Source organism: Typopeltis vanoorti, chromosome 13 (assembly GCF_054136105.1).
Source record: "Typopeltis vanoorti isolate ZY-2024b chromosome 13, IOZ_Tvanoo_1.0, whole genome shotgun sequence".
Classification (NCBI taxonomy): Eukaryota; Metazoa; Arthropoda; class Arachnida; order Uropygi; family Thelyphonidae; genus Typopeltis; species Typopeltis vanoorti.
Window position 1 is genome coordinate 84842607 of NC_143561.1, and position 25253 is coordinate 84867859.

The 25253-nt window shown below is 36.0% G+C and overlaps 1 protein-coding gene across 1 annotated transcript; it reads right to left on the reverse strand.

Annotated features, from left to right (window-relative positions):
* Window positions 1-172: 172 nt before the first annotated feature.
* Window positions 173-23463, reverse strand: LOC150100327 (nucleoside diphosphate kinase-like). The gene is made up of 4 exons (XM_090402721.1): window positions 23074-23463; window positions 12942-13043; window positions 5214-5326; window positions 173-547 (listed from the first exon to the last, which is right to left on the reverse strand). Exons 1-4 carry the CDS (start codon window positions 23383-23385, stop codon window positions 424-426), a joined length of 651 nt encoding a protein of 216 aa, XP_090258847.1. The 5' UTR covers window positions 23386-23463; the 3' UTR covers window positions 173-423.
* Between the last annotated feature and the right edge of the window lie 1790 nt (window positions 23464-25253).

Below are 25253 nucleotides of genomic sequence, written 5' to 3' on the forward strand. Positions count from 1 at the left end.
TGTTCAGTATCCAGTGAATATCTACTAATACACCACATGCAAGTGAGGACTGGATATTGTGTCTCCTCCCAGTCAGATAGTTTTTAATTAAAAGTGATCCTAGAGAATAATAATAATAATGTATTTTTACTATTATGTAATATTTTAGAAGATTATACATACACACGTCATGTCTATATTATTTTGTTTTTATTTAAAATGCAATACAAAGCAAATACAGATAATCTAATTAGGTACACTGAAAAATACAACTGTTTCTGTTTTCTATGATGATAAATAATAACTGAATACCCTACAGGCATTCTGAGCTAAAATGATGTGTAAAAGATATAGCAAAGGAAATTCGTCCCCCCATTAAAAAAAAAATTCTGTGGTAGGAAATGTTAAATACTGGAATGGTATATATATCACTATCAAGTAAATTCAGTTTTCTTCATAAATCCATGAATCTAATGCTGTCTGCCAACTAATAAGTTCCTGTGAAGTGAACCATAAATTAATCTCTTTATCTGCACTTCCCACAGAATCACTACCATGAATGATATTTCTATAAGAGAAAAGAATGGCTATATAATTTCTTACTATGCACATTTATCCTAAATGAAATCAGTCCCAGTCAGTTCTTAAAGTAACAAAATATACTTTGTTTTGGAGTAGATATGTAAGAAGATTATCACTTCAGTAGCATTCATTTCATTGTATTATTCATGATAAGTAATGAAAAGAGTCAATAACCAGGTTGTTAGCTTTGGCGTTTATTTAAAAATGTAAATAAGAAGAGGTTATTATTCTATGTTAAATGCATCTGAAAAAAAAAAAAAGAAAAGGGACTGTTTTCATTCAGGACTCTTCAGACACGCAAGACAAAGACAAATAATTTCAATAATAGTTCTTGTAACTCATATAACTACATGTTTATTATGTTTATGTTTCTCTCTACATAAAATTCAATAACATTCTAAATGTAAGTTCAGAAGTGCAGCACGATGATATTTGTATATAAAATAGATTCTATAGTAATCCCAAAATAATCATACATTTGAAAATGAGGAAATCAATTAGAATGGTTATGAAAATTCTAACATTACAACAGGGCCAATTGCAAAGTATTAGAAATGAAAACATGTACACATTCTTTTTTCTTTTTGTCAATGACAGCAAAAAAAAAAAAAAAAAGTTGTAAACTAACTTAACCTGACATAACTTTGACATTAATCTGGAAAGCTGACTGTTTCAGAGACCAAATGTCTGGTCTCCAAATAGCAGAGAAGTGGCCTCAAACTTGGGAATGAAAATCATTTGCAACCTAAAATCTTGAAGATTTGCTTAATAATTCAGACAGTTTATTGTAACATTAGTATCAGTTAAAGCTTGTGTGAGTCCGTTGACGTCACACTATTTAATGTAATGGTATCTCCCAGATTGTGGTGATGAAAAGATACTTAAAAATGCTTTGTTTATATAAATCTCTGCATGGTTCTAAGATTTTGCAGGATATACTGTATTTCCCCGAAAATAAGACCTAACCGGAAAATAAGCCCTAGCATGATTTTTCAGGATGCTCGTAATAAAAGCCCTACCCCCAAAATAAGCACCAGTTAAGATCGTCAGCCAGATGGATGCATTTAGTACGTCCGTTGCAACACACGACAGACATATTGAATTATAAAATAATAATAATATAAATTACAATTAAGTATTTGTAAATACCCAAGTGGGCACCTTTGGAGGAGAGGTAAAAGCATATGTAAACAGATGAACTCAAGACTTATCGCCGAATGACCAATCGGAGTACAGACACAATGCATGAATAATGTGTGCATTTGATAACGAACGGATGTTCGTTATCAAATTCAATACATCGTGTTGTAACGCATGCACTTATTGTACATGTTATACACGAAAAAATAAGACATCCCCTAAAAATAAGCCCTAATGCGTCTTTTGGAGCAAAAATTAATGTAACACTCTGTCTTATTTTCGGGGAAACATGATATATATATCGCTTGAATGGTCAGTCCGTATAGACTGAATGATTTGGAGAAAAAAAGAAAAAAAAATTTGATCTGGCAATCTGATCCAGTAAAATATCTTATATGAATGCGATACTTAAATGTTGGTGTAGCATAAAGCCAAGGTGAGATCAAGTCTATATACCATTTCACATTTATGTAAGAGACATAACCAGAGAAACAAAATTTGAGTATGATTTATGCTAATCAGCAAACGTGGCCCAGGAGATTATGCTGTTCTCACTAATCTAATCTCTCCGAATTAGAATTCATTGCAGTCTTGATAAAATTCATTTTTGCTTCAGCAGCACTAGAGTGAGTCCAATGTATCAAACTTAATGGGACCAGATTCTAACAAGGATGGTGATGTGACTAAGCATGGATAATATGAAGTCCAGTGTGGGTTTTCTGAAGGTTTCCATCTGGCTGGTGAAAAATAAGATCTAAAAAAAAGAAATAGAACGATCCTCTTCCATTTCAAAAGTAAAGTATATTCAATGATGAACAGCATTAAAATCATTGCAATGAAATCTTGAAACTCAGAAGAGGAATCCTATCATGCTACAAAAATACTGTCCACATATTTATACCATAAGGAGGGCTAAGATGGATGTTATTGAGCAGTTTCTTTTCAAATTGTTCCATAAAACCATAAAATGCAAGGATAGGAGAATGAGAACTATTCTCAAGTTTTCATATTGTTGAATCTTCATTTCATTACTTGTATAATTTAAATTTTATACTGATGATGATGATCTTTATACTCGGGCAAATTTACTATAAAATAAAACATCTTTCATGTTTATTAATTATGTCTACCTACATTCCTTTTCTTCGCAATATTTCAAAATCTCATCCACCTCCTGAAGCATGGTTACAGTACAAATACAGTACTTATATCTTTGCACTCCAAAGTGCAATGCCTTGCACCATTACCATGAAAACTGCAACTCACTCAATTCATACAAGTTAAATGGATATTTAATTTTTCCTGAAGAGAGCAGACAACATGATATTTAGTATGCATCAATCCATACGAAATATCATTAACAAGTAATGGCCTAAGAAAAGAACCGAACCCTGCGGCATACTGAGTGCGTAGCATACCCTCTCGAACCAACAGGCTCTGACATGGATGTTTGTGGTTCTGTTTAGGTGGGAGATGTAAGACCATCCCACTTACTGGAGGCCTGAAGTGTCTTTAAAAAGTTCAATAAGTTCAGAGTTTGGTCTATAAAGTAGGGTTTTGGGGTTACGTAAAAAATAAAGATAATAAACCCTGAGCCCAGCTGTGGTGCTGTTGGAGTACAAGTTTATATCTTTTCATGAGAGGAAATAAAAACTCACTGGTTATTATTCTTTTTCTGGGATACTCCCCCCCCCCCCCCAAAAAAAAACTTTCCAGTAATCATTCACAGAGAAAAATCTGTCCATCTGACTAATCACTTCCCATCTTATAACTTGTCTATCAGATGGAATCAAAATTTATCTATTTATCATAAACTACAAATATACTACTAAATCAAGAATTTCCCTTCACAAACCCATGCATCATGAAGAATCCTATGTTTATGTACCCAATCCTGTATTCTATTTCTAATAGATCTTTCCAATTTTATAACTACAACTACAGCTATATATAGACTGGTTTATAACTAAAAACATCTATCCTAAAACAATTCTTGTACAATGGCAACATTACTAAAAGCATGCAATGTGTAGCCCATTCCCACAGCCTTATTATAACACCTGATTACTCAACACGCATCACAAACCCAGTTCTTTCATTTTTAGACCCTGTAGTGTTAATATTTGCCTCCCTTCAGAAGTGTCGTACATGATATTTCTGGTCTGGTGGTAAGGCTTATATATTTGACTACTAATAGCTGTATTTTTAAGGAAATTACAATGTAGGCTAATATATCAACTAAAATAACTTTAAATAATACTTCCAATATTTCAGTAAAGTCAAATTGCCATCATCAGGGAACAAAAAATACATGCAAACAGGCACTACATTAAGTACTGAAAATGAAGCATGTCAACTGAGAATTGGCCTAAAATCCTAAATAGCACCTTCTAGTGGGCTAAGACATCCTTGGATGTAGAGTGCAGAGGATGAGAGTTTTCCAAATTTGGGGTTTTATGCAACCCAATATTTTGATGTTAGGGTAATTTTTTTTAAAGCAGATTCAATGAAAAGTCTTTCACATTTATATTTTATACAGTGAGAGCAAACAAAGTTTGCGCCTGAAAATATCTTCAGGACTGAATATGGTGTTGTACTATCTTACCTGGGTAAGTAGTACAACACTAGGCAACTCGTAGCAAAGGTGGAGCAAGCTACCAACGCTCCTATCCCAGTATCTCCCCCATAATGCAAAACACATCTCCTTGCGGATATGTATAATGTTATGCATTAAGGAATTGGCCACTACCCAGACTAGTTTCGATCTTTATTGAGGTCTCTTCAGTGGGAGCCAGTGCTTCCAGTACTCATGTTTAGCAATTATGATGCTTGCTGTCCTGCCTGTTCAGCAATAGTAGGATAGTTTACAACCACAAGGGACCTGGTAGATCTATACAATCTTTCAACCACCTACAGACCATATCTTATGTTTTTTGTTCCCTGATGATCGTAATTTGATTTTGCAAAATACAGGAAGCATTAATTAAAGTTATTTTAGTTAATATATTAGGCTATGTTGTAATTTCCTTAAAACATGGTTATATTTTTAGTCATGTTATTATTATTTTTTTTTCAAACACTTCAGTCTCTTAGCACACTTTTTTTTTTCTAAAATCAGCCTCAAACAAAAGAGGCTGTAAAACCTATAGCACAACAACAGTGTCTTATCTAAGCAACTGTCTCACACACTAATACTATTTCTTTTTCATTCATCCTTACAGTTAATATATCTCACATTCTTCAATGCACACAAAGTGTATGAATTGTGAAAACTGTTTAAAACAATTTTCACAAATTCAGCTGCCAACACAAAATTTGATCTTTGAGTTGCTGATTTATGGACAATAGTTTCTAATGTCATTGATAAACCACACAAAACCAACAAAAGCAAGCACAAATAAACAGTACAGTATATACAAGGTTAAATATTTATTACAAAACTTAAAAGTTCAATTTGTAAATTGTGGATTAATTCAGCATAAAAAAAAGTAAGACCAAACTAATAATCTTACCTTCCAACTTGAACACAAAGGTCACCTCGAATGGTCCCCGGTTTTGATTCCATTGGATTAGTAGCACCAATGATATCTCTTGCTGTTTTTACTACATTTAGGCCTTCCCACACCTGGAATTTAACAACAAAACAAAAACTCTTAACTTAAAATTCTTCAAAAAAACAGTGCTACAATATTTAAATTCAAATGTTCTGTTTATACCTAAAATATTACCAAATATTTCCAAAAACCAGTTCCTTTTCAAGCCCCTTTCAGAGCTTCAATAAGCATGATACTAGTCTTATATGAGAGAATGAAAATCATCCACCACCTAAAGACTTTCGAAAAACAACCCCCACAACAGGCAATAGGATTCAAATCTCTTTAGCCTGTTGGTTGGAGAGCAGAGATGCAATCAACTTGTCCATCTAGGACAACAATTTCATAAATTAAATGCTATTATTATATGGTATCTCCATGGAGTCTGAACACTCATCGTGGGAGACTCTCCTTAAACTCATTCATTGTCAGGGAACTCGCAACTAATTCTGGCAATCCATTCCACAAAGAAATTCATTGTCCACTCTCCATGCAAAAAATCTAGTTCACATACCCTTAATAACCACACGGATGACTCCTAGTTCTCTATTTGTCATATATTGAAAAAATTTCCTTTCTATCAATTATATAAAACCTCTTTAATATCTTATAAGTTTCTATCATGCCCCCTCTTTTCTGCCTATTAACTAAATTTTGTAACCCACAAACCATCAGCCTATCCTCATAAGTAGTATTCCAGACCTGTCACCATCTTGGTCACTCATCTGAATTCTTTTGACCAACTCCTGGTCTCCAAGAAACCTAGGTGAACCAAATCTGTGTGCAGCAGACAAAATGTGGTCAAGTCAGAGCTTGACTTGACCTGTTAAAAAAACTTGTTTACATGTTTTTCAACATCCAAGTAATTCATTGAACTATTTTACTAACTTTTGCAATATGCCCTCTGTCTACCATTATCCCCAAGTCCCTAGCCTCATCAATTTTCCTGTGATCCAATACACCAATGGTTGCATACACTGTATGTAACCTTTTCAACCTGAACTGCATAATTTTACATTTTGCAACATTAAACTGACAATCATTATTCTTTGACAACACTCTTAATTTATTTAAATCATCCTGCAGGATATCTATATCATCTTTATCAACTAATGCTCACTCCAGTTGTGCATCATCACTTGCCTGTATCACTCATATACAAATTACAGTAGTACAGAAGCCTGAGGTACTCATTCAGTCACCCTCATTCTCCTAGATTTCACTCCACCATATACTGCTCTGTGGTGTCTGTCAGCCATCCTCCTAGCTTCATATCCATTCCCGTTTGCTCCAACTTTTGTAATAGTTTTCCATGTGGTATTCTGCCAAATCCTTTGCAAAGTCCAGTAGTAGTAGTATGGTGTAGCCATTTCCTTTATTCAATTCTACTGTCACTTTATTATAAAATGTGAATAAATTATCAAAACAGGACATGCCCTTAACAAATCCATGTTGTCCTTCAGAGTATCATATTCCTATCCATCCATTCTTGAATTCTCTTTTTGACCAATTTTTCCAGTACTTTCACTATTACTCCTGAGATACTGATAGGTCTATAATTTGCTACTGAAGTCTTAGAGCCTCCCTTATACAAAGGAATTATTTTGCCTTCTTTCCACTCCCCTAGAACCATGCCAGAACTGAGACTTAGATTTAACAACTTCATCAGAGGCAATGCCAGTTCTCTTGCACATTTATGTAAGATGGGTTGACACATCATCCAGTCGCAATGATGTATTCATATTCATATTTTTCAACATGCTGAACACCTCCTGTTCATCTACCTTAATTTTGATGTGTGTCTGTTGCTTTTAGCAACTGCAAAATCTCCACCTGGACGATAATACCTTTGATAATTGAGTTGATCAGTCAGCAACTCAATTATTCCTTTAACTTGCTAGCGAAAAAACACTTTTGGATTTACTTTGGTATGCTTAGCTAATTTTCTCTCATAATCTGATTTGGCCTTTCTTACCATAATACTCACCTTTCTTGCTTGCACTTTGTACTGCTCGTGAGTATGCTGATCACCTTTTTCTTTATATTTCCTCCACATTTTCTTTTTTTGCAGCTGTTGCTTTATATCTCTACTCATCCACTTAATCCCCACTTGGTTTACCCTCGTGACTTGGGGGTATGCAAGTCCAATACTGCTTCTCTCAAACAATCCCCTGCCCACTTCCCACTCTGACATTCTTTTCTTGTAGCTTCTCAAGCCATGGCATTGCTCCAAGATACCTCCAAGTCTTTCATAATTACTAGCTTTATAGTTCAATATAAACCCTTTTTGATCGAGAATTCCACATATTTAGCAATCTTCCCAAACAAGACAGCATGGTTACCCTCCCCAATTGGAGCAGAGTGTCTACCTTGGTTATGAATATATCTTCTGATACTGTTACCAGATCCAACCCTGGTCATCTTTACAACATGTTGTTTAAGGTAATTATCCTTTAGCAACTGTATAAATTCCACTTCCCTCCTGCCATGATCCCTTTTCTCCTTCTCATTTATGTCCCCATAGTTGAAATCTCCCATAATAATTGCTCGGCTTGCACTCATTGTATAAATCTGCTCATGCATGGCATCTACATCTTTCTGCGGATTTCCTAGTCTATAGCAGCAACCAACAATTTATTTTTACATGTTAGCCTGTATCTCGCTCTGGAGTGAGATACAGGCCTCACGCCTCTATCTAGCCACTGCAACAATACTGTTCGTGTCTTGCATGTTGAAAGGCAGCACTAGCTGGAGTTGCTTTCATACTGTTATGGCACGATCGCTCTGCTGATGAGACCACTAGAATGGAAGCATCAAGTTGAGACTATGTCGCTGCCAATTCCTATGCCACACCATTCAGGTGTGACGTGTGGGCACCAAATCGTCCACAGATGACCTAGGTACTGGTCTGGGTGTTGTGCTTAGAAGAGCAGCCACCAGAGTGCAATCTATTGAGACTCATCCTCTGACTGATTGTGAAGAGCATAGCCACTCGGCTATGTGCTTTGCAACCGTATGCCTGGGAAAGGAGTGTCCTGGGTTCGATTCCCATTGCTAACGTGAGGAGCTTAGGATCTTTCTCAGACAAGTTAGCCAGTCTTGGGCATGGACTGCAGGGTTTTTCTCCCCAGTTTATCTGAGGTTTTTCATCCTACAAGCAGGCAAACCAGCCTTGAGAACTCAATGCTTCTACAGACATAGGATACACTGGGAGGCATGGGGCTAACCACCTTATCCTAGTGTACAGTTGTGGTTAAATGAATAGAAACCCTCGACACTGCAAGGCAAAAGAAGGAAGAAGTCTACTATAATTTACTTTGTTTTTTTGTTTACAAAGTAAATTATAGTAGCCTTCTTTCAAGTTAAAAAAAACTTTCTTCACTTTATATTTCCTCCATGACATCCTCTTCCTCTACAGTTCTTGCATAATCTCATGATAAATCCATTTCATCCCCATATTTATTTTTAACCATAGGGATATAGTCAGGGCCATACTTGTGCACGAGTCTCTAGCTGGGGCCACAGAGCACTCTAGTGCCTTGGGCCCCACCCACCTCAGGAAAAGTGTAAGTATAGCCCATGGATACAGTCTAACATTGCTGTCTGTAAATGATCTTAACCAATTTCCAGGTGTAGAGGCTTAAGTGCTGTGAGAACGTCATGTTGGAGGCTTAATGGATTGTATACAGACTCAGAAAAGATTAAAAACAGAATTTAATTCTTTCTATATTTCGTCTCGGTCAATGAGACATCTTCAGGGATTACAAAAAAAACTAATGTAACATAAAAACAAATAACAAACAATATTAAGCCCAACTACGTGGAAGACACTAAAGTCCTATCTAGGTGGAGAGCCCTCTAAGGGCAGTTGTAGGTGCCTGGAATGTAAAGTGGGACCTCTGGTGATAAGTGTTTCCCAAATCTTAGGAAGCTTAATGCAACCATATTTGTTAAGATTTGGTTGATTCCTGAGAGCTGCTGCTGATTCTAGGAATTGTCTTTCTCTTTTGAATTTGTTGTGGTGGAGCATGGTGGTTTTCCTCCATGAGATCCTGTAGGTTGTATCCAAGACATGGTCAGCCAGGCCTGACTGACCATAGTCGTGCTTGCAGATGTATGACTTATGTTCCTCCAGGCGGATAGTAGCTGATCTGCCTGTCTGTCCAAAGTACGCCAGTTTACAGGAACAGGGTACTTTATAGACTCCAGGCACTGAGAGAGAGGAGGGAGCTGATCTTTTGTAGAGCGGATGAGGGTAGCAAGTTTGCGGTGGGGCTTAAATGCTGTGTGTAGGTTGTATTTTTTTTTAAATCTTGGCAATTTTTTCATATGTGCCACGGATGTAGGGTATGGTGACAGCATTTCTAAACTCTTTTTGAAGAGAAGACCAGGGAATGGGGGAGGAAGTGATTATTTTTCTAATGCTGTGATCACTGTAGCCATTGGAGAGGAAAATGTTGTGTATATGGTCAAGCTCAATTGTAAGGGTGGTTCCACTGGAACAAAGATTGTGGGCTCTCTTGGTAAGAGTTTTAATAATGCCATACTGTTGAGCAGGGTGGTGGTGGGAATGTTTGTGGATGTATCTGCCTGTGTGCGCGGGTTTTCTATATACCGTGAAGGAAAGTGTACCGTTGGTGAGGCATGTAACTAAGGTGTCTAGGAAGGGTAGGCAATTGTTCTTTTCCTTTTTCCATCATGAACTGGATTTTTGGATGTAGGCTGTTGAGGTGACTGAGGAAGGCTTGTGTCTGGGCATGAGGCCAAATAGAGAACATCATCTACATATCTTAGCCAGATGGAAGGTTTGAGAGGGGGAGTCTATGGTTCGTTTTTCAAAATCTTCCATATAAAAATTGGCAAGGGTGGGTGAGAGAGAGAGAGAGGGGGGGAAACCCATGGCGGTTCCTTCTATCTGCTTATAGATTTTGTTCTTCCAAGAAAAATAACCAGAATAAATGGCAAAGGAAAAGAGATCTAAGATGTCAGAAGGAAAAACGTTTTTAAGAGTGTTAAGGTATCAATTAAGGGAATATTGGTAATCAATGAGGAGATGTCAAAGCTTACCAATATGTCTGTGTTATTTAAGGTTAAATTTTCTATGAGGGTTTTGAAATGGGTAGAGTTTTTTATATAGGATGTGGAAAGTCCAGTAGGGGTCAGAGAGTTGGCCAGCTGTTTTGACAGTTTGTAGCAAGGTGAGTTAGTGGCATCTACTATAGGTCTTAGAGGGGAATTGGATTTGTGGATTTTTGGTAAACCGTATATTCGGGGGTGGGGGACAGAAAGGTTTGAGTTTTTTCGTGATTTCCGGGGGCCAGGAAGACACTTTTTTAAGTATGTTTTTTAGTTTTTTAACTTGTGTTTTTTGTGGGGTCGTGTTCTAGCGGGGTGTAGGTAGAGCAATCTTGGAGGATAATCTCCATTTTTCGATTGTATTCCGTGGCATTACCCTTATCAGCTCTGGTGATAACAATACATAATTCATGAGAGCAGTTCGTTGGGAGGACAATAAATTACTTCTAGGAGGCGAAGACTGGGCGAGGATGTTAGCGACGTCAAGTCTGATGTTGTTTGCTATCTCCCGTGCTAAGCAACAGATCCCGCGTTTGATGTTGAACATCACATTAAGCACCGACACTTCTTTCGGGGCGACCACGAAATTGTGGCCAAGGCTTAGGGCACTGACGGCATCGCCTTAGAGGGCGTTCCACCTAGATAGGACTTTAGTGTGTCCCACATGGTTGGGCTTAGTATTGTTTGTTATTTGTTTTTATGTTACATTAGTTTTTTTGTAATCCCTGAAGATGTCTCATTGACTGAGACGAAATACAGGAAGAATTAAATTCTGTTTTTAATCCTTTCTGAGTGCTGTATACAATCCATTAAGCCTCCAACATCAAGTTTAAGGTATTATGGATCCCTCCCCACAATCAAAAAATGAGTCAAAATTGGTTTGGTCTGTTTTGCTTAAATAGCAGTTAAACCTAATCTTGAATTGCATGGGGTTGATTCCCCCCCATTGCTTCAGACAAAACTGTTAGTCCTCAACAGCAAAACATTGGGATCTAATAATGTCCAGAAGTGAAACCATAAAATTAGTTTAATAATTGAACATATGCAGCATTATGTATTAATTAGATTTTAAGTTGTATATTTTGCTAGCATTATCAGGAGCATAAAAAACAAGCTGGTGATGTGGATAAGCAGTAATGGTAATGAACTCTAGGACACAAGGCTTGCATTGCATATGTCAGCTAATGCCTTTTTGTTCCCTTTATAGGGAGTAGGCGAGGTTGTTTACCCTATCTAACTTTTGGAGACTGAGTGGACAGTTCAATCTCCACTGGCAGCCAATCAGAGATAGCTGGCCCAAGGCTATCACTAATTAAGTGGCACGCAGTGAAGAGAGACGGCACAAGAGCCGCCATCACGTGGTCCCTAACCATAACACAATATATTTAATGTCTGAAATAATGTGGGTTCTACGGTCGATTTTCTTGAGTTTACGGGACGAAAAACCAGAGTTTCCAGGAGAAAAAACCTGCTTGCCCGTGCCAGAGATCAACTAACTCGGGAACCGGTCAAAAAAAGGCTTAGAAAAATTTCCTCTAGTCGCCGACTAGACTTGAAACAAAGTCTTCCTTTGTTAATTAAAGCTAAGAATCTTTCTACAAAGAGTATACAGACTTTCATATTCTAATAGCTATATCCCAATTTAGCCAATTTTTTTGAGATATTTACCATTACTTCAGCAGAATCGAGAAATAATCTTTCAAATCAGAATTTTCATTGAGGTTAATGGATGAAAGCAGGACATTGGTAACTGCTGCAGAGAACATAGTTGAGGTATTCACCTGAGCAGATTATCAGGGTGTTTCATTCTAGTGTGAAATCAGAAACTGAAGTGCAGAGAATGAAATGAGAGAAGACCTAATGGTGAGTGAGCAAGAGGTGTATGTATATATATATCTACTCTATATATATAAAAAGATAAGCCGAAATTTGAAATGTTTTTTGTCTTACCGGCTTACCAGCCTGGAACTCAGAGGGTTGGGTACACAGAAAAAAAAACGCCCCCCCCTGCCACCGTAGGTGCCAAGGGGGGGCGTTTTTTTCTGTGTACCTGAAGGCAAAAATAATAAAACATATTTTGAAACAGCAATGTTATCTGTAGTTCCCTTTCTGCTTTGTATTTAAATTATATACTATACATCACATGTTAAAAAAATATTTGCAGAACAGGAGAAGTGATAAAATAATTTTCCGTGTGTAAGCAGTAACTTGCAGAGTAAATTGTTTCATTTCACTGGCATAGTAAGCAGAGAGAGAGAGAGAGAGATATTAAAAAAGTGAAATGCAACTAGCTACTTGCATTAATAGATTGAATGAAGCCATGTGATTTACTAAACTCTATAGCATTTCCTGATGTCTCACATGCTTGTTTTGTTGTAAATATGTTATATAAAATAAGCCATTTACAGGAAGTAACTGTTGATAAACTATCATTTAGAAACAATATAAATAATTAATACACTATATGAGCTACAGAAAACTTCAACTCTACAGTTCATATTATGTGGAAACTTTTATAGGTGAAATACATTATAAATATTAACTGATTAAAAAAAAAAAAAATTAACTAACCATAGGTACTACTGGCCCCAACTGCATGTACTTCACAAGTCCTTTAAAGAAAGGACGTCCGGCAAGATCAGAGTAATGTTTTTTAAGTAATTCTTCATCAGCCTAGCAAACAAAATATGTTAAGGTAAACAAAAATTAATATAACTAGTAAGACACTCAAAGATGTGTTCTGCTTAAATGCATCCAAATATGCTTATTTTTATATTATTAATAATCAGCAGATCTGTTAACATATTGAAAACAATATCTAGAAGCTTAAAATAACAGTATTATATTAAACTTATAGCTGTTCTTTATGAATAAGATTGATATAATGAGTATATACATGGGTTAAGAAAAATAAGGATTAAGACATCATCAATTCAGATAACACAATACTAATAATAGTAATAAAAGATATACAAAAATGAACAAATTCTTATGTTACTGAAGTTATGCAGTTAATTGTAATAGAAATCTGAATACTTCATCAGCAAAAAAGGTTAATTCAAAACTTAATATTTTTAACAGGGATAGAATGTAAGGGATATTGTATTTTCAGAGAAGATAGAGGGAACAGGACAGGAGGAGTATTAACGATAGCTGAAGAACTTCAATCAACAAAATAGAAGTTAAGGATTGCAGATATGAGGGAGATGGTTCATTTGAGGCTGTTTGTTGTGAGAAGAGGCTAATAGGACAAAATACATTGTTGGATGCTGCTATAGATCTGAGGGTCCAGAAGATGTGGAGCAGAGGCCATGCATTGGCAGATAAGCACAATGAGCATAGGGAGAGCTATTATTGGAGACTTCAACTATGGCGATATAGATTGGAAGGGAAAAAAAGGACACATAGCAAGACAAATGGTATTTATATAGGTACTAAGCGATGATTAACTGAAACAACACATAATGGAGGGACCAGGGATTTGAGAGTGTTGGATCTAGACAATAGCGTTAGAAGATAACTATATTAGACACTCTTCCTCCAATCAGGGGAAAGTGACAGTGCAGTTAGCTAACATACAGAATTCTCTGTCAAGAAAGGGTTTATACTGAACTATAAAGCAGATAATTATGAAAGAGTTAGGAGGCAGCTTGGGGTACTGCTGTGGCTTAAGAAGCTATAAGGTAAGAATGTCAGTAGTGCATAGGAAGTGGTCAGGGATTGTTTGGGAGAAGTAGTATCCCTAGAGTCAAGAGAGTAAACCAATTAGGGATTAAGTGGATGAGTAGCAATATAAAGCAGGAGTTGCAAAAAAAGAAGGCATTGTGGGAGAAATATAAATAAAAAGGTGTTCAGCATGCTCATAAATTATACAAAGCACAGGCAAAAAGGGTAACTAGTGTGATAAGGTAGGCTAAATTGGACTATGCGAGAAAATTAGCTAAGCAGACCAAAGAAAATCCAAAAGAGTTTTTTCACTATGTAGCAAGTAAGAGAAAGAAGAATAACTTTACTTAGTGCTAATGGTGGGAAGGTGAGAGAAACAGAAGAAATAGTTGAGCTACTAAGAGATCAATTTGCAGTGGATCATCCAGGTGGAAACTATATGCAGCTACTGATGTGAGAATTCAGGTAGATGAACTGGAGGTACTCAACATATTAAAAAATATCAATGTGAATACAGCAGTGGTACTGGTTGGTATGGCAGCTTGCGTGCTATGAGAATGTGCAAGAGAACTGCAGTGTCTCTGACAAAGTTGTTTAATCAAGTTTGAAAGCTCTGGCAAAGTTTGAAAGGAATGGTAAGAAGATAAGATAGTTCTAGTACATAAAGGTTGGCTCCAAGACAGAAAGAGCAAATTACAGACCAATTGGTATCTCTGGAGTTGGGGGAAAATGGTGGAAATCTGGGTGGGCAGAAGTTGAATCCAATGGCCTTGGCAAAGGACCAGAGTGACTGCCATTTTGGCAGGAGGTGAGTTTGCAGCATTTGGCCCTTTCAAAATCTGACTTCGACTTGATGGTTCTTTTGCAACTGTTGCAAGCTGCAGTATAAGCAGAGAGGGCAGCTGAAGTTTTGGTCTTCAGTCAGTTGTGGTAAGGAGAGGTTTTTTTTTTTCTTCTACAGCACTGGCACACTTTTTTGAGAACCAAGGCTTGGATGGTGGCTGAGAATTTGGAGTGGAATAGGGGATTAAAGCCTTCATTCCTGTGAGGATGATTTCTGTTATTCGGTCTGAGCAGATGTTTGGATGAGAAGAACTGAAGCAGTAGTTGGACCATGGGAAGGAGGAAAAGAAGTCATGGAGGCCCTCTTAGTTGGCACTCTTGTAGCGCCAAAGGACACGAGACTGTGAACTGGTGGGTGTAGGTTGTTCTGCAGCAAAAGAGACTTGTATGAGGTTGTGGTCTGAGTTTCCAAGAGGAGAACCAACTTATTTGTGGAATGGGCAGATAGGAATATGATACTCTTTAGGGGACAGCATGGCTTTGCAAAAGGTAGGTCCTGCCTTAGTAATTTATTCATATTTTATAATAAAGTGACAGCAGGATTGGATAAAGTAAATGGCTACACTGTGATAGTGACAGACTTTGCAAAGGTATTTGACAGAATATGCATGGTAAACTATTACATAAGCTGGAGAAAATGGGAACTGATATGAGGCCAGTGGCATGGATAGGGAGGGTGGCTGACAGACAGACATCAGGTGGTGGTGTATAGTGAAGTAGAAGCAAGGAATTTAGGAGAATGAGGGTGACTAGTGGAGTGTCCCAGAGTTCTGTATTAGGGACACTCCTCTTTAATTTAATATTAATAATAGAGCAGAGGATTTAAGGGAGGGGGGGGTTATTCAGTTGCTTGCTGATGAGAGCAATAGTTGATAAAAGGTGATGTAGATATGCTAGCCTGGCTGGCCGAATGGTCAGCGTATCTGCTCTCCAGCCAAAAGGCTGCAGGTTCGAATCCCGCTGTGGGCATGGATGTTTGCGATTGTCTTTGGAAATACTAGTGGTGGTCGGCGGTAGATGGCGTTGATGAAGTTGCGGTCAGTTGGTGGATTGAATGGCAGAGATAGAGCTGTAGAGCAGGTACTCTCCCTCGATGAGTCTTTGGACTCCCTGGAGGTGTCACATAATAATAATAGATATCCTGCAGGATGATTTAAATAAATTTACAGTGTGAGCAAAAGACAATGATTGCAAATTTAATGTTTCAAAATGTAAGGTAATGCATTTTGGGATGAAAATATTACATAATTTGTATCATATTGATGGTAATGGATTGGAGAAAACTGGTAAGGCTAGGGATTTTATGAGTGATGGTGGACAGATTTGATATTCAGAGGACATATTGCAAAAGTTGGAAAAATAGTTCAACGGATTACTTGGATGTTGAAAAACACACTGCAAGTAAAGATAGGAGGATTATTATCCCTCTTTATAAGGCTATGATTCAGCCACATCGTGACTACTGCACAGATTTGGTTAACTGGGTTTCTTAGAGATCAGAATGTGGTGGAGAGGATTCAGAGATGAGTGACTAAATTGTTGATGGGTCTGTGGATTGTTTCCTATGAGGACATTGAAGCTGTGTTGGACTTGCAGAAGTTGATGGGATTCTTATAAGGCTGACACAAAAGAATTTTTTCAATATATGAGGAGTAGCAGGAGAACAAGGGGTCACACCTGGAAGTTGTGTAGAGGGTTTGGTTAGTAAGGGGTGTGTGGACTAGGTTCTTTGCTTGGAGAAGTGGTGAATGAGTGGAATGATCTGCCAAAGGTAGTTGTGAGTGCCCCACAGTGGTGCATAAGTTTAAGTAGCAGTATGATAGGTATCATGTGAATAATAGTTAATGTGGATCTCCCATGATGAATACTGACTTCACAGAGACACTCATATAATAATAGTATTCACAATTTGTCTGAGTCCTATATACTCAGGCAGATTTTATCAGATTCATGAAATTTTTTTTTTTTTAATTTTTATAGAATATTATTATCTATAACCATACATAGATCTTTTACATTATTTTTATTTATGCAGTGTTGTTTCTTGTATATATCTTTTTAATACCTTGTTTTTTATTTAGGTTTTATGAACTTTATTTTTTTATAGACTACTTTACATCATCTTTTTATACTTGTTTTTGTGCACCCTACAAACAAATTGGCCTTCAGAATACCCCACAATTTACAGACAAAAAAATACTGGTGGTGGGCAGTAGGTGGTGTAAATGATGATGGTAGAAGTTGGTGTAGTTGGTGAAATTTCCAATCTTTATGCATTGACAAAATTTTCAATCTTTAACAACTTGATTCAAGTTGTCATAAGCAAATACATAACGAGTGGAAAGCATTGCTGAACAGGATATCGCAAAAAATGGTTGGAAAGGATAAAAAATAAACAGCCATAAGTCATAATTATAAACATGGAATGGGATCACAGTAGTCAAGAATTTTCACTACTCTGAAATCCAATCCAGCTACTGCAGAGAAGTTCAGTGAAAATCTGAAAATAAAATTTTTTGGTCTTTATAGCTTATAGCAAACATCCAAAGAACAAACATCTAAATGATAGTTGTTCTTTTGCTTGAAACAGTGAATTTGAATCCTGTCAATAATACAAGGAATCTTTATAAAGGCATTTCAAATGAAGATGAGTTAGCTAGCTAGTCTCACAATGTGGAGATAGGCTTTTCCCTCCTGAAGTGTCAAGGTTTTTCAAAATGTTAAAACTCCACGCCTACTCACAGTACTAATGTACATTAGGTTTACAATCTTTGCTAAATGGGAGTTATCTAACCAAAATCTATGAAATGCTTAAGCAAACCAGAAAACTTACTTTATAAGTATCTCCTCAGTCCACTACATTTGTCACCCTATTATAAAATTAAGTTACTGAAGCAAAATACATCCATAACAATCCCATGCTGGTCTTTTGTATGCTATCTCTAACTAGTTCCTCTGATACTTTTACAATTACATCTGATATATACATTGGCCCGTAGTTGAATTTTATGTAAATTGGAGAGAACATACACAATCAATGCTCATAGGAAACTATGGGAAAAGGAGTTAACCATTCTACTCCATTGGTCTTGAATGTCATCCACGTGGTATAGTATACCTAAGCATGAACTACAGTGATAGCAGAAGTTTCCAAAAATTCCAAGATTTACAGACTACTTTTATTCAAAGGGATGTGGATTTATGATAATCAACAAACATTCAGCTCTCAAATAATTTTTTTCCCCCCTTTCCATAACAAGTCATTACAAATGGTTGGAAACCTATAACACATCGGTACTGAGGATTAAATAAGCCAGAAATTCTTATTACAGAGATCACACTTTTTTCTGTGCTGCTTCAGGTTCTTCAATAAGAGGTAAAATATACAGCAAATGCAAATCATCTATTATGTTTTACACACTATGACATAGCATGATTCACATCCACAGGTTATCATGGAAAGCATAATTTTATATTTCTTTTTATGTGAATCTGACTATGAAAGGCTGCAAGCTTAAAGTATTAGTACCATAAATGAGCTAAGGAATAGATAATTTGGTTTTTCTGCCTTTAATTTTTTTCAGCCTCTAATAAGCATGTTGGGGATGTCACACACACACAATGAATAATGAAATTAACATGCCACCTCAAGACATTAGCAGACGTATGCTATCCACGTGGACATCAACGTTAGGACTTAGTCTTTGCTGGCTGTTTCCACAGTTTTATCATGAAGATCATATCTGCTAAAATCAACACATACTTTCAAGACAATTATGACCAGCTCCTAACCTATCCATTAATTTTGTCATCTAAGTATATAACAGATAAACATGTTCATGAAAAAAAAATATTAAAAAATATACATATAATATTTTTAATAAAATAAAATAATAATTATTTACTTATGGAATATTTCATGGAGTCAAGGACTATTAATGCAAGGACAACACCAACCATACCATTATTCACAGAATGCTTATCATACCTTTTCTGAAGAAATAAATAAAATAAAATATCACATTTTGATTCCTGATATCTTAAATTCAAACATGTAAGATTTTATATGGTTTCAGATTACATCATACCCTATAATGCAAATTTTATATTACATCACTAGATTTATGGAATGATGTGTTCAGTTGATAGAGATGAATTTCTAACTGACAACACTTTTATTCCAAAACAATGAATGAATTTAAATAGTCACAGAAAATGTTATCTTACTACATCTCTAGTGGGAGGGGGGGGGCAGAATAATACTTGAAAACATCAGTCCTATATGGGAAAATCAAAGTTGAAACATACAATCATTTCTAAACAAACATAATTCTTTCAGAAGTATTATTCTCACATCAAAACATAACCTAGGATTGTATCTCAATACTACAGATATGTTACTCAATATGAAGATTAGTGCAAGTGAATAATGCCAACTGGGTATAATTAATATTAATCAAGTGGTAGTACCCTTGGCTTGACTGTTAACAAATTGGAAAACAGGGACAATTTTAGAAGAGAGTGGAAAAGGGAAAAATTGTGCACAAGGGAGAATCCAAGTCACGAAAATCTAACTACAGTCCAATGTATATATCAGATTTAATGGTAAAAGAATCAGAGGAATGATTAGAGATAGCATACAAAAGACCAGCATGGGATTGTTATGGATGTATTTTGCTTCAGTAACTTAATTTTATAATAGGGTGACAAATGTAGTGGACTGAGGAGATACTTATAAAAGTAGTTTTCTGGTTCGCTTAAGCATTTCATAGATTTTAGTTAGATAACTCCCATTCAGCAAAGGTTGTAAACCTAATGTACATTAGCACTGTGGGTAGGCATGGAGTTTTAACATTTTTTAAATATATTTATATATGTATTTTTTACATAACCCATAAACCCTGCTCTAGAAATCAAACATTGAACTTTTTCAAGCCACTTCAGATTTCTAATAAGTGGGATAATGGTCTCAAACTAGACAGTGAATTCATCTCTCATCTAAAATCTTAAAAACTAAGAACATTATATGATGGACTACTGTCAAAATTGAACACAAATGGGATAGCCAGTTGGGTAGCCCTGGTTACATGGATGTTTATATACTGATGATCTAGTTCAATGTTTGAAAAAAAGATATTCAATTGTTTGCTGATGATGCAAAATGAGAGAGAGTAATATTAAGAAGCTCTAATTGTTACAAGGGAATTGAATAGGTTGAAGGTTACTATGTGCTGAAGAATGGGGATGCCATGTTAGTAAAGGTCACATTTGTATTTTATTTTATTTATTTATTTTGCATTGATGTAGTAATGCAGATACCATGATGATAAGAAAACCATAAACAGTGTGCTAAGGCAAGTGACAGACTGTCTCAGACCTTTGAAATATCAAGTATAAGGACAGATCAAGGGAATGTGGTTTTGCACAGCTTGGTTAGATAAGAAGAGGTGATAAGAGAGGCAGTGGCACACTCAGGATTTAATCTTGGAGGGGGCCGATTACTCAAGATTTAATCTTGGGGGGGGGGGGGACGAGCAAGCATTCATGATTTAATCTTGGGGAGGGGGGGAGCGAGTCGAGTAGACAATTTGAGAATACACACTATGCATTGCATACGACCTATGACTGAGCATCTGTAGTGATCGCCAATACATGATACCAGTGATCTATGGCCTGACTCGGGCAAACAAAGTATCACCCGAGCACTACTTCGTTCGCCTTGCGTTCACAATGGCCGTGATTCCCGAGAGCTATAGGGTATTCCCATCTTATCTGACCGTTAATTCATAAGTAGTATAGAAATAGAAGACACGACACAACATAAATAAAAAAAAAAAAGGAATTTTTTTAGAAAATTTTCTAGTCTTTTTTTTCCCTTTTTCTTTTGGGGCCCCTTGACCCCCCTATGTGGGTGCACCAATGAAGAGAGGTAAGTTGGCAGGAGGAGCTTATCAGATAGATATTGGGGATTATTGCACAGGGTAATAGGTAGTGGAAAAATGAGAGTTCATCCCAGAAACTGTATTAAGGTCATGTAAGTAAAGAAGTGAAAGGAGATTTTTTGCATGGCAAATGGTAAATGAAGAGAATGTGTTGCAAGAACATCCATTGTTGAATATTTCAAGGTAAGGTTTGACAGGCATTATAGTCTGCAAGTATTTGGCCTCTTGTGATTAGTCTTGACTCCATGTAGGCCTGGAAATAATATTGATAATTGCTTTCTCTAATAGAAAGCAATTATCAACAACGCCCAAGGATAATTTGTGTGCATCACTGGTAAAGTGAAAATGTATTTTGGTCTTCACACAAGTGGTAGTTATTACTAACCAGTTTTAACAAAAAATTAAAATTGCTTGTTAATTTTTTTTCTCAATGGTTTTAATATTAAATTACATAAAAATCAATTCCTTCATTCTTCAGTTGTTTTATATAAACCTCAGAATGGGCATAGCGAAACAAACTAATGTTGTTCATTTGCAAACATATCTAACATCCATGATTTTTTTGTAAAGAATTTATTCTCATTGTCAACAGTATTAGAAGGTGATTGAAGTAATGAGTTAATCAGTGGAATCAACATTTTCAAGCCTCAAATGGAAACCCTTCCCTTTATTTATGTGGCAATGGTTAGACAGAGAAAATTTATTCCCATCAAGGCTCAACAAATACACTTGCACCTGGCAAGTAGATTTTGCCAGTTGGCAAGCAGCTGCAGAGACTGGACAAAAATAGAATATTTATTTTTATTTAATAAAAATATAATACTAAATAAAATAAAATCTGGAACTCTATTTCTGCATAAAGAAGATAACAGTATATCTCCATGGCAACCATTTGAGGATAATAGATAATGATGAATGTTTATCACAATATCAACTCATAGTATCTAGTGATCGATTATATTTTTAGACTCATCTTCTCCTGAACATTAGGAATATGATTGTAAATATTAGTAGTAACAGTTACATATTTAAAATCATATCCCTGAAGTTCAAGAGAAGATGTCTACAATTATAACATCTTGTTCTATTATCATTACTGCTGTCAAAATTTTGCAATAAGTATAGTAACCACAAGTAAATTAATTATATTGTTGCTTGATGTAAGGTTTGCAAGTGTCAGCATGTAAAAGGTATTTCCATTCAGAATGAGGACTACCTGTCACAAATAGTGTTTAGCTTTAGTGTATATATGTCTAGCAACTGCATTGTTTTTTCATGTCCAGCTATTTTTTGGCAGTCTGTTCTACATTAGTCATATGTGTCATTAATATGGCCTTTGAATGCTGTCTATTAGGTTGAAATAAAGACATCATGCATCAGATTTTTTTTTTATTTTCATTACCAAGTTGTCCATGTGGATGAAATCATCTTAAACTTCATGTAATAAATTTAATGGAATTGGTTGACCAAGGGTCACATAATCAGATACTTTAGAAAACAAATGTTATTTTTCCAAGTGAGTTCAGCTCCCTAATAAGTGGGTAGTGATTATAAAAATAATTTTTACACCTGGAAGTATTTTTTTTTTTTAGATCAATCCACAGTCTCATATGGGAGTTTGTTAAACCTACAGCACACTTTAGTAAAGTGTGTGGATATGCTTACCAGTTGTTTGCTACATGTTTGGTGCATAAGAGATTGTAAATATACCCGATTACAATTTCCAGTATTTCTACCCAACAAATAAAATGCTTTCTTGAATTTTCCGCACATCAGATTCTAATTACCACCAAGCAAACTTAAGGCATGAGGATTGATCTCTCATTTACACACACGCCCCATTTTTAATACGCTTTTTTGATTATTATCCACTAAACAATCAACAAAAATTCAATGCAATAATAAATCATCGCTTCCGTTCACTGATCTTTCGCCGTAGATTGTGCGCTCGGAAAAGGCCGGATATCAATTTTTGTATGCAACTTCAGGCCTCCAGTAAGAAAGGCGGTAGCCTCACACAGACGATGAAAATCATCTATTATTTGGTGAGTGGAAGAGCTATCCACTCGGCAAACCGTTGTTCCTATCAAGACATAAATTGCATCTGATATTTTTCGGAAGTAAAAACATAATTTTCTTATTTCTTTAAGTACAAGAATATGTAGGCTAAAAGAAAATACAATGAGAAAATTTACGAAAAAAAGTTTTTCATTACACCGGTCATTTTCTTCACGGTGCACATTTGAACATACCTCCATAAATTTCATGGCGACAAGTTTAAATCCTTTTTGTTCAAATTTCTGGATGATTTGACCAATCAGCCCACGCTGTACTCCATCGGGCTTTACCATTATAAATGTTCTTTCTCGATATGCAGCCATAGTCGGAGAAAATAGAGAAAATAAACTCAGAATGGTTCCAACTACCATAAGAAAGTGGAATGTGACTTTAAAAACAACAAGGTCACGTTGAACAAACCGGCTAACTGGATCAGGCGACGTACAGCGAACCCAAACAGAATAAAAGTGCACTACCATAGTTTCAGCTACTAAAATAACGTGCATTGTGAATGAATGTTTACATTTTTAAATTATGATACACTTTCACTACTGACAGAAACTCCAATAACATTAGGGACCTTCTTAATTTTGTTGCGAAGCCACTCTTTAATCACTGCAGCGTGTATTATGAAATAATGTAATCAGTAATGATAAGAAACTAAACCACCGCTTTGATAAATTACTATATAACACCATTGCTTTTTCGTAACTTTCCTCACTTTCTGCTTGCCGGATGTATTACTTTGTTATAGTTGTGGCTTGGTAAACCGCCACATGTCCATGATTTTTAATTTAAGACGATGTCTTGTATACAAGATCTGTATGCAATCACAGCCGTCGGTAGAATAGATCGCACCCTGAGCCAGACAATTAAATATCGCCCTGATGGATTATACGACAAAAATATAAGAAAATCTCCAATTGCTATTTTGTTTTTATTACAAGAGAAACATTAATGTAAAACAATTACATGATAATATTAATTAAATGTTTGCTCTACAGCAGTGGGTCTTAACCTTTTTAGTGATCAGCACCCCCCCCCCCCTTGAATCTAAAAATAAGTTCTCGTACCCCCTTGAAAAATGTGTTTCTATTTCTTTATTTAGGAAATTACATCTATTGCAAGATAATTTATTTATTGAAAAATAAACACATACATTTACATGTACATATATACATGCGTCAAACCACCTCGTTAGCGTTCGTACTCAGAGTATGCGAACACGTACGCGTATCAACCAGTTTCTTATTGCACTGCATGTGCTGGTAAGTGCGATGCGCTGAGGCAAAGGTAGAGAGAGTAGGAGTAGGGGGTTCCAAAAGTCGACGTAGCTTTCGCTAGTTGGAAATGCTTTCTGGCTCCCCCAGGGATGCACGCACGCATACTCGCGCGCGCGCACACACACACACACACACACACACCAGGTTAATAACCACTGCTCTACAGGGATATCGCACAGTAAAACTGTTTATAAGCTCTTCTAAATTAAAATTATAAGCTACGCCCGCCTCTATCGATACAGTTGCTAGACCAACCAATCCTTCTTGGGCCATTGCTGTTCGCAAATAATTTTTAATCAGTTTAAGCTTGGAAAAACTTCTTTCTGCACTTGTTACGCTAACAGGAATTGTTAACAATATCCTTAGGGAGGTGATTACGTTGGGATAAATTTCTACAAGATTTTGTAGAAAGGTGAGGACTACTTTTCTCTTGTATTATTTTTGAAAGAATTTTTAATTCTTCAAATAAATCTATTGCATCTACATCAGATGTTTTGGCACTGCTCAAAGCAATTTCCAAGGTAATATCTTGTTGCCATAGCCTACCGCAATATGGCTGAACGAGCGCCCTTATTAAGTGGTGCCATGAGGCAGGCTGCCTCTATGCCACACCCTGTCGATGGTACAGTATGAATGATATGTTATTGTTGTTGCAAAACAATTCTTTGACAAGATTTCAAGAATATGAACCTATTAACATTTAGAGCCTGTGTAGTGTATAGCTGTCGGAATAGAAATAACTGGTGTAAAACCCTGTATGTATGTATATGAATATACATTTAATAATAGGATATATTATTAAATGTGTCATTAGCAAAGATTTGTTACAATAACGCAATGTATATTAAAGGTATAAAATTAATGCCTGCATATTCGAATGCAGATGTAAATATGTAACCTACCAGCTGAATAGCTGTGGGAATAGAAATGAATGATGTAAAGAGTAAAAATAACATGCAGATACAAATACAAAAAAAAAAAAAAGTAGAAATATAGAACTAATATAATTGGTTAGTAACATATATGAAAATAGATATATCTAAAATATGTGTAAAAAAAACTAGAAAAAATGTACTTGCAAACTGATCTTG

Coding starts and splice junctions, on each gene's coding strand:
- LOC150100327 (XM_090402721.1), bottom strand. CDS start 23,385: ATGCACGTTATTTTAGTAGCTGAAACTATGGTAGTGCACTTTTATTCT. Junction 5,327..12,941: donor TGGGGCCAGTAGTACCTATG/GTTAGTTAATTT, acceptor GTTAAATTCCAG/GTGTGGGAAGGCCTAAATGT. Junction 548..5,213: donor CTTTGTGTTCAAGTTGGAAG/GTAAGATTATTA, acceptor TTTCTCTTATAG/AAATATCATTCATGGTAGTG.